General features: G+C 41.6%; 1 protein-coding gene across 1 annotated transcript in view; it reads left to right on the top strand.

Annotated features, from left to right (window-relative positions):
* The window catches only part of atr (ATR serine/threonine kinase), a 19,523-nt gene extending 10,269 nt beyond the window's left edge, over window positions 1-9,254 (top strand). The window contains exons 27-48 of the mRNA XM_035674658.1: window positions 60-197; window positions 287-458; window positions 763-929; window positions 1,377-1,541; window positions 1,923-2,014; window positions 2,234-2,325; window positions 2,452-2,629; window positions 2,733-2,918; window positions 3,187-3,346; window positions 3,667-3,846; window positions 4,139-4,281; window positions 4,422-4,519; window positions 4,717-4,946; window positions 5,336-5,470; window positions 5,882-6,082; window positions 6,296-6,439; window positions 7,117-7,267; window positions 7,373-7,529; window positions 7,756-7,909; window positions 8,066-8,217; window positions 8,507-8,612; window positions 8,760-9,254. Coding sequence (XP_035530551.1) covers window positions 60-197; window positions 287-458; window positions 763-929; window positions 1,377-1,541; window positions 1,923-2,014; window positions 2,234-2,325; window positions 2,452-2,629; window positions 2,733-2,918; window positions 3,187-3,346; window positions 3,667-3,846; window positions 4,139-4,281; window positions 4,422-4,519; window positions 4,717-4,946; window positions 5,336-5,470; window positions 5,882-6,082; window positions 6,296-6,439; window positions 7,117-7,267; window positions 7,373-7,529; window positions 7,756-7,909; window positions 8,066-8,217; window positions 8,507-8,612; window positions 8,760-8,933 — 3,375 coding nt within the window. The 3' untranslated portion in view covers window positions 8,934-9,254. The remainder of the gene's footprint in view (window positions 1-59; window positions 198-286; window positions 459-762; window positions 930-1,376; window positions 1,542-1,922; window positions 2,015-2,233; window positions 2,326-2,451; window positions 2,630-2,732; window positions 2,919-3,186; window positions 3,347-3,666; window positions 3,847-4,138; window positions 4,282-4,421; window positions 4,520-4,716; window positions 4,947-5,335; window positions 5,471-5,881; window positions 6,083-6,295; window positions 6,440-7,116; window positions 7,268-7,372; window positions 7,530-7,755; window positions 7,910-8,065; window positions 8,218-8,506; window positions 8,613-8,759) is intronic.
* Window positions 9,255-9,822: the final 568 nt, after the last annotated feature.

Genomic DNA, 9,822 nt, shown 5'->3' with positions numbered 1-9,822 from the left:
TCTCTCTTTGACGACATAAACTTAGGATAAACATTTTGGGGACTGTTTTTGTGTTTTAGGTGAGACATGAGCTGGCCAGCAGAGTGTTCACCTGCTGTAGTTTCATTATTAAACACGACTACAAGGTGACGATCTACCTGCTTCCTCACATTCTTCTCTACATGCTGCTGGGCTGCACACCTGCAGAGCAACGGGAGGTGAGGACACATTGTATCACATACAAAAGAAGTTCAGGCATGATTTATTTATTTTTTTCTTTTAGCAATAATAGCAAACCTGTTTCCAGGTAACGGAGGAGATGCTGGCTGTGCTGACCGAGGGTGATGGACGAGGAGTAAGCTGTTGTCAGGAGACTGCCTCCAGCCTATCACAGCTCAGCATACAGACTGTGTTCAGCATGTTGTCTCACCTCACACAGTGGAGCCGCCACATCCTCTACTCCAAACCCAGACAAAGTGGTGAGTGACAAAAACAGACTTTTCCTATTTTGCTTCAGATCTTGAGTGCTATTCCAGGAGATCTGAGACTTTTGAAAGCCAGAAAATGGAAAAGGTTTCATCAGCGGGCTACAGATCGAATCACCTGTGTTGCATAAGTCAGTGACAACAGAACAGACAATTGAATGAAGACATAGCAAATGATTAGCTCAGAAATATTTACACCTTAGTTTCAATGAACAGAATATAAATGCATATGTCCTCATTGTTCACTAACCTACATCCTTAACTCTGAAGTTAAAAAAACTGAAATGTCTTACTGCAGAGAGTGGGGAGTATCAGCGTGTGGTGGCCTTCCTGAAGGGTATTCCACAAGACGTTCTGGCCAAGGCCTCTCTGCGATCCAAAGCGTACACTCGTGCCCTCATGCACTTTGAAGCATACATCATAGAAAACAAAGAGAACATCCAGGACCATCTCACCTTCCTGCAGGTCAGACAGCATGTTAACGGCCATTTATTTGACTCTGCTTCATGTGTTTGACTATATAGACCCTACATTGACTCATTAGGTGTCTAAAAATTTCTAGTGTTGTATAGAGCCCTGTTTAAGAGTGTAGAGGAGAGAAATATTCGCTTTTAAGCATCTTGCTCACCTCCTTTAGCTCATCTTTGTAGTAAAAAATCATTTGTCACAATCGAAAAATATGGCTGAAATCTAAATGCAAATTACTGAAAAAGATATTTTCTCATTTATAATTCACTATATGGCAAATGAAAGCAAAATTGCACATAAAATAATAATGTTCAAAGCAATGAAATATCTTCCATGGGTATGTGACGCAGCTAAAAGTTAATAAACAATAATAGTGAATTATCTCCCTTGTTAAGGAGAAGTTGCAGCTCTCTGAATTCTTTCTGTAATGATTGGCTGTTGCAGACACTATACGCTGCAATGCATGAGCCTGATGGGGTGAGGGGGGTCAACGCCCTGAGGAGGGAGGAGCCGTCGCTACGGGAACAGATACTGGAGCACGAGAGCATCGGCCTGCTCCGAGATGCAACCGCCTGCTACGACCGGGCCATACAGCTGGAGTCAGACCAGGTACACACACACACTAGAAAGAGGCTGCAGTTCCTCAGCTTTGTTTCTCAAATCTTTAAAACATTGTTATAATAAAAGGCTGCACGAAATTACGAAATACATTAAACTTAAAATAACTAATTAACTATAAATTGATCTCATGGTCCTCCAAGTTACACTTAATAAATGTGCTTTGTAAAATCTTGCTACAGTAGAAGAAGTTTCAGCTCTCAACTCACTACCATTACAAGCAGCAAATATAAAGTAGGTCCAGAAGTGGCCACATCTTGTCAGAGGAGATAGTCTAGCTGTATATTATTGCTTACATTAAGATAAAAGATAGCTTCGTGCTGTCAGCTGTCTTTCCCTATTTCATCATTGTCATTGTTCCTTTGTGTGTAGATTGGCCATTATCACGGGGTGATGACCTCTATGCTCGGCCTGGGACAGCTGTCAACAGTCATCACTCAGGTCAATGGAGTACTGGCCAGCAAGTGAGACACACACACACACACACAGAGACACACATATATTATGACCCATCTCAGCTGTAAACTGTAGGTGGAGAATGTTTATTTTTATTGTTTTATGTTCATGTCAATCTTGTGCCTTGACCTCTTGATGGCTTCTTAACTGATGGACTCTTTCACTCCTGAATAACATGTAAGTCAGTTAAAGGTCCACTGAATGTAGCTATACATGTGAACATTTAGACACCAGTGGAAGTCAGAGTTAAACACCTACAGAGTGGAGGCAGCCTGGAAGCTTGGACAATGGGACCTGCTGGAAGATTATTTGAGTTCAGGTAATAAAATACACAGATGATCCTTGAAAGCTGCAACATCTTGAACCATTAGTGGCACTTAATGGCATTTCTACTTAAAAAGATAAAAGTTAGTGACTAAGTTTTGTACTACCATTGTGTCTCCAGACCGACAGTCCAGTACCTGGGGTGTGCGGCTCGGCCAGTTACTGCTCTCGGCTAAAAAGCAGGATGCCGAGACTTTCTACAAGAGGCTGAAGCTTGTGAGGAAGGAACAGGTCGTCCCTCTGTCTGCAGCCAGTTATGAGTGTGGAACCTACCAGAGAGGATATGAGTACATCGTCAGGTTTGTGTGTGTCCGTTTATTCTTGGAATCAGCCATGTTTTTGTGTGTTTGACAGCAGCAATATCCCGTGCGTCCAAAATCATCGTGTTTGTGTCTGGTTTAGGCTCCACATGCTCAGCGAGTTGGAGCACACTTTTACTGAACTGCAGAATCAGAGGGAATGTTCCACCCCCAGCCTCAGCCAGCAGCCTCCTCATTGGTCGGATCGACTGGAGATGACCCAGAATTCTTTCAGGGCCAAGGAACCAATCCTGGCCCTCCGTCGTGCCCTGTTCAGCCTGGGACCACAGTAAGGGTGTAGAAACATCTGCAGGCACACTTTGTTATAGTTCTCACTTGTGTTTAGATGTCAAAATTCCCCTTTAAGCATTTCCTTAGTATGAACATTATTGTTAGCAGTGTGGCTTTGCATCTTGAGCTTCATATGTGCACACTATTAAACCATCAATTCAGGGAGAGTACAACAATAATCTGAGCTCCTGGCTAAGATGAAAATCTGAACAGTGTCCAACTCAACAAGTCCACATCACAAGTCAGGCATTATGTTTGCTCTGCAGGCCTACTAGCAAGGAGCTGGTAGGGGAGTGCTGGCTCCAAAGTGCCCGGGTGGCCAGAAAGGCAGGACACCACCAGACTGCCTTCAATGCACTACTGAACGCTGAGAACGCACACCTGGCCGAGCTCGTCACCGAAAAGGCCAAGTGGCTTTGGTCTAAGGTAAACCTGTAAATACAACCGATATACAATAAGAAGCAGGTTTTCTTGAAAATTATATGTAATACTTCAACACTAAATGTGTTGTTTTGCCTGCTGTGATTCAACCTGTAAACAATGGGAAAAGGACTTTTGCATTTCCTTTGTATGCTTTGTTCAGGATTTGTTTTATTCAGTAGTATCAGTAACTCTTGACTATCTCAGTGTAAGGCTGAGCCTGTTTTGCATGCAATCTCTAACTAAAATGCATATTAGTATCAGCTGATGCATGTCACACATACAGAACAACACCAATAAAAGCTTCTTTGCCGGTCTGTCACCAGGGTGACGTCCACCAGGCCCTGATCGTCCTGCAGAAGGGCGTGGCCCAGTGTTTCCCCGATGACCAGCTAGTGACGGACCCTCGCAGTCTGCAGACCAAAGGCAAAGCCATGCTGCTGGTGGGACGCTTCATGGAGGAGACTGCTAACTTCGAGTCCAATGCCATCATGAAGGCATACAAGGTAATAACGTTGATTGTTGTAGGATGAATAAACCACTGTGGAGGATTTACAACTCACACATTTAAACTAGAAAAGATACTGAGATAACTCCTTGGTTGCAGCTGCCCATCAGGGACGCCCGAGAATTGTCACTGTAGAGGAAGATCAGATAATTGCTGCTTTTTTCACAATGTTCTGACATTTTATAGGCTGACCGATTAATTGATTAATAAAGAATCAGATTAACCAATTATGCTAAATATGTTGCAGTTGCAGACCCACTTTAAAGTCTGAGTGTGTGTATGTTTTTTAGGATGTAACTAACCTTCTTCCTGAGTGGGAGGATGGAAACTTCTACCTGGCCAAGTACTATGACAAAGTGATGCCAATGGTAACTGACAACAAGCTGGAGAAACAGGGGAACCTCATCAGATATATTGTCACGTATTTTGGAAAGTAAGTCAGTGTTCTCACTGTTGGTACTTTATTATTAAGTCTTTCTCAAAGCTGAAAAAACACTGTTATAACTTACATTTTTCCACTGCAGACTCATTAGTTTCTTCTTCAGCGATTTAATTTGGGTCATTTCTTCCCAGAGCCTTGCAGTTTGGAAACCAGTACATCTACCAGGCTATGCCTCGCATGCTGTCTCTATGGCTGGATTTTGGAGCCAAAGTGTGTGAGTGTGAGAAAGGTGGGTGGCCAGTAGTGACTGTGAGAATGAAATAAAGATGAGCACAGGGAAATAACATATTTCCAGTGTCTGGCTAACTCACTAGGAGTTCCAACACTTTATGGCTGTTCTTTAGCTTTTTATGAGCTGTTAACAGTGGAAAGAGAAAAATATGTAAACACATTAAAATACTATCTACGTATATTTCTCCACCACAGCCGGGCGACCGGACAGACAGATGCGTCAGGAACTGGGGAAAATCAACACTGCGGTGAGCGAGCACTGTGCCAACTTGGCACCGTACCAGTTCCTGACTGCCTTCTCCCAGCTCATCTCCAGGGTGTGTCACTCCAGCGACGAGGTCTTCAATGTCCTCATGACCATAGTGGCCAAAGTCTTCTTGGCGTACCCCCAACAGGCTATGTGGCTAATGACTGCTGTCTCCAAGGTAGGTGTGTAGGTATGTGTATGTGTCACCTTGATAATAGGGCCTTGGGTACTGAATCTTTTGCACTTTAATATTTCAGGGCATTCAGTTCCTCCTGCCTGCATATTTCCATATGTACAATATGAGTGTATATACTGTATTTATGGCATTGTGTGTGAATGCTGACTTTTGTATGTGCATGTTTTTAACTATACTTCTGGTTTACTAGATCAGTTCTCTTTACAAACATTACAAATCTCTCATTTTGTGTGATTGAATGACCAGATGTTTTAGCACCTGCATCAACTCAGAAAGACTACTTAATTGCTTTTATACAAAATATATATATATATATATATATATTATGTCAAATGCACTCCTGACTGTGTGTTTATTTTTATTTTTTCCAGTCCTCCTACCCCATGCGTATGAACCGGTGTAATCAGATCCTTAAGAAAGCCATCAGTCTCAAACAGTCACTAGAGAAATTCATTGGAGATGCCAACAGACTGACTGACAAGCTACTGGAGCTCTGCAACAAGCCGGTACGCACACACACAGCAATTCCAAGCTCATTTTAGGCTTATAAAGGTGATGTTAACAATACTGTTTGAATTCTTAATCTTCAAAAGATTATATTTTTAACTCAGCAAAGCTATAATAATTGTCTATATGGATTACTGCTTAGCGTCTCTTATTTTATGACACTATTCAATTGATACTGTAAATGCCTTTGCAGCCACAGCATAAAAGTATAGCTGTTCACATAATTCAAAAGTTCACAATAAAATCCTTTTAAGTGAATCTGTAGCGACATCTTTTATTGTTAGACAAGATTAGATTAGCTCAAATAAACGTTTATTGATCCCCTTCAGGAAGTGAAGTGCTTGCGGTAAGGACACATAAAGAGAAACTATATAAAGGTAGCAGCAGGTTCACGTGAATGTGTGTTACAGGTCGATGGTAACAGCACCACACTCAGCATGAGCGTTCACTTCAAGCAGCTCAAACGCCTGGTGGAGGAGCCGACCTTCAGCCAGATTCTGATCCCGCTGCAGTCGGTCCTCATCCCTACGCTGCCCTCTACTGGTGGTGCAAACACACAGCACGATGCCTTCCCCGGACACTGGGCTTACCTGGACGGCTTTGAAGACATTGTAAGAGAAAGGGAAAAGAGATGGTTGATTCTTGTCTTCATTCTGTTTGGTAGGAAGGTGCCTGAGAATACTTTTATTTCACCAACCAAGGTTACAAAGGCATTTTTCAGTCATACACAGACATTGTCTTAGAAAATCATATTTTATGATCACTAGAGGGGGTATATGCCTCATAAACCTAACCTCTGTGTGTGTGTGTGTGTGTGTGTGTAGGTGGAGATTTTGGCATCCTTACAGAAGCCGAAGAAGATAAGTCTAAAAGGTTCAGATGGGCGCAGCTACACCATGATGTGTAAACCTAAAGATGACCTGAGGAAGGACTGCAGACTCATGGAGTTCAACTGCCTCATCAACAAGGTTTACTACCTATACTTGTACAATCTTTTTAATGGTATTAATTGGCCCTCCTCTTGTATATAAATGTGGACCAAAGAGGTTAGTTACCTCTAAATAGTGTGCAACACCACCGTATGTTGTAGCCCTTATATTTTATAATAGTAAACAGTAATCAATAGATACATTGATAATTATGTATATATGATAAGTGAGTCTTTTTTCATCAACTTTTTCATGGTATATGCTATTATGTTCATTATATAAATGGATATGCGTGCATAAATACAGACACACATTTACCTCCATACTTAACAGGAACATACATCCTTTACAACAGCAGAAAAAGGGGGAAAAATGAATCAGGAAAACAGTAAATGTATCACTTCTGACAATTCAAAGAGGGAAAGGGAATCTAATATTCTGTTTTATATTTTATGAGTTGAGTTCTCCATAGATTCTACTTTTCCAGGTTCTTATGTTTGGGTGTGTGATCTTATTTTTTGCTTTATTTCAGCCTCAAAAATCATCACAAATATGAATCAATACCTTTATTACACATGAACAGAAGTTGAAAATGACACTTTGTCACACCTACATGTGTAAAATGCGTCATGCACTTTAAAGGTGTGGAACAAGCAGTAGTTAAAATGTGTGTTCACACTTTATCATGGTGTGTGTGTGTGTGTGTGTGTGTGTAGTGCCTCCGCAAAGATGCTGAGTCAAGGCGAAGGGAGCTACATATCCGAACCTACGCTGTGATTCCCCTCAACGAGGAGTGCGGCATCATCGAATGGGTCAACAACACCGCCGGACTGCGACACATTCTCACCAAGCTGTATAAGGAGAGAGGTATCTCCCCACATAAAGCCTAAAAATACAGGAAGTGATAAAAAGAAACTGTCAGCTTGATCACTGTGGTGAAATAATTTGGCCATATTTGCATGTGTGTTGTAGGCGTCTACCTGTCAGGTAAAGAGCTCAGAAAGCTTATTCTACCAAAGACGGCTCCCTTTGAGGAGAAGCTACGAATCCACAAGGAGGTGCTGTGTGCTCGACACCCCCCTGTCTTCCACGAGTGGTTCCTCCGGACCTTCGCTGACCCCACATCATGGTACAACCCACCCCACACCCTACAGTTACATTATTAGGAACACTGTTTCACAAGCAGTGTCAATTATCTCACTTAGATGTGTGTCTACGTATATTCCCACATTTCAGAGAAGCAGTTTCAGTTCTAGATTTAAAACGTATTTGGAAGGTTAAACATTTTTAAAGTTTGAAGTGACATTAAGGATCAGGTTAAATTCACAGATTGCATTTTCACTGTGTGATTACAGGTACAGCAGCCGCTCTGCGTACTGCCGCTCCACTGCTGTTATGTCCATGGTGGGCTACATCCTGGGTCTGGGAGATCGCCACGGAGAAAACATCCTGTTTGACTCTTTCACTGGGGAATGTGTTCACGTCGACTTTAACTGCCTCTTCAACAAGGTTTGTGTTTATCTCAAATTGTCTTAAAGCATACATTAATTAGGCGTCATTTATGTTATAAATATTTCAAGAGAAAATCATGGAAATTGTTTAATATATTATTCTCATGTACTACTCAGTCATTTCTCTAATGCTCCTTCTCTCCCTCTCCACTAGGGGGAGACGTTCGACGTGCCTGAGGTGGTTCCCTTCCGTCTGACCCAGAATATGGTCCACGCCATGGGGCCCATGGGCACCGAGGGTCTCTTCAGACAGGCCTGTGAGGTCACCCTAAGACTAATGAGAGACCAGAGAGAACCACTCATGAGGTACACAAACATAAATACTTAATAATGTGGTATATAAATAAATTCAAGCCTGTAAAACACTAGGAGTAGAGCAAGTAGCATAACATGAGTACACATTCATGTTGAAATCAGTGGATTTCTAATACTAATTAGATTAATACTTGACTCTTAAAACACGATTATATATGTGATGACGATTCTCGCATGCAAATTCAAATTCATGTGTTTTTTTTCTCTGTCACAAACTTGTATAGTGACTCTTTTAAAGGTTTCCAAATTGCTAATATCTGTTTTGAATTTTTCCTGTAAGTGTGCTCAAGACCTTCCTTCACGACCCGCTGGTGGAGTGGAGCAAACAAGCTAAAGGACTTTCTAAAGCTCAGGCCAACGAGACAGGAGAGATAGTTAATGAAAAGGTGTGTGCATTTCATGGATTTTGCCTCTGGAAGTATGTTTGCATGCATTTAGAGCAGCATGCATGTCTAATATAATCTATTAATCTATACATTTTTGGTATTAATATCACTGTATTGTCTTATCTTTCCCCCCTCCTTCTCTGCCAGGCGAAAACCCATGTGTGTGACATCGACCAGCGTCTACAGGGAGTAATAAAGAGCAGGAATAAAGTGCTGGGTCTACCTCTGTCTATAGAGGGACACGTCCACTACCTCATACAGGAAGCCACAGACGACAAACTGCTCTGTCAGATGTATCTGGGCTGGGGGCCCTACCTGTAGCGCACACACCTACAAATAAAAAAGACAGTAAAGAATTTTGGAGGAAATTCAGAGGATTTTAAGATGCTTTCCTGTGATAAAATACTTCAAAAGTCACCTCAAGTGCCCCGATTTGCCTGCAGGCAAGTCTATATATGCAGATAAAGTAGTAATAACAGGAATACATCTCCTGCACCCATAACTGTTTGTTGAAAAGCTCTTTATAATGCAATTTTTTGTTCTAGCACTTACATCATTGTTTAGTTTCCTGTTTTCTGGGAACAAAGGATATTTGTTTTGCACGCTGTACATTCTCTTGTAATAAAGGATGTGTTTTGCAGATTTGAGTGTGTAGGTAAATGTGTCTGTAACAAGTGCGTCTTCTAATCTCTTAACCCTCCTTGGATTCTCTTTAGCAGTCAGATTGCTTTAATCTCCTCCGTGTGTGTTTCCCTCCTCTTGCACATAACCAATGGTCCAATCAGCTCACCTTTTTCACAGGAGCACCAGTTAGAGAAAAGCTTTGCTTATGAAAGCCTTAAGAGGCTGAAGAAGACTGTGAGAATAGTAGTATGAAGTCAGAGATGTGGAATATCTTTTAGTGAGCATTCATGAGTTCAGACACTCAGAAGATCACTGTATTTTGTATTATAACTTTTCTCGTTGCTGTCAATGCATGGCTGCTGTTGCAGCTTGCTTTTAAATAGAACACCTTTAATGTTTTAGATTAAGAGGAGCATTCAAAACCAGTACTGGATATTGCCCCTTTTTTTTTTTTTTTTGAGGATTACAATGAGTGACTTTTGTGTTTTTACATTATGCAGCATGGCAAGAGTCTTTGCAGGACTCTGCAGGGACTTCTCTGGGAAAACAAGTGGACTGTGCAATGGTTGAACTGCACAATTTTAGT

Source organism: Morone saxatilis, unplaced genomic scaffold (assembly GCF_004916995.1).
Source record: "Morone saxatilis isolate NCDOM2014 unplaced genomic scaffold, NCSU_SB_2.0 Contig3, whole genome shotgun sequence".
In the NCBI taxonomy this organism is placed as follows: Eukaryota; Metazoa; Chordata; class Actinopteri; family Moronidae; genus Morone; species Morone saxatilis.
This window is presented reverse-complemented; position numbering and strand designations above follow the sequence as displayed.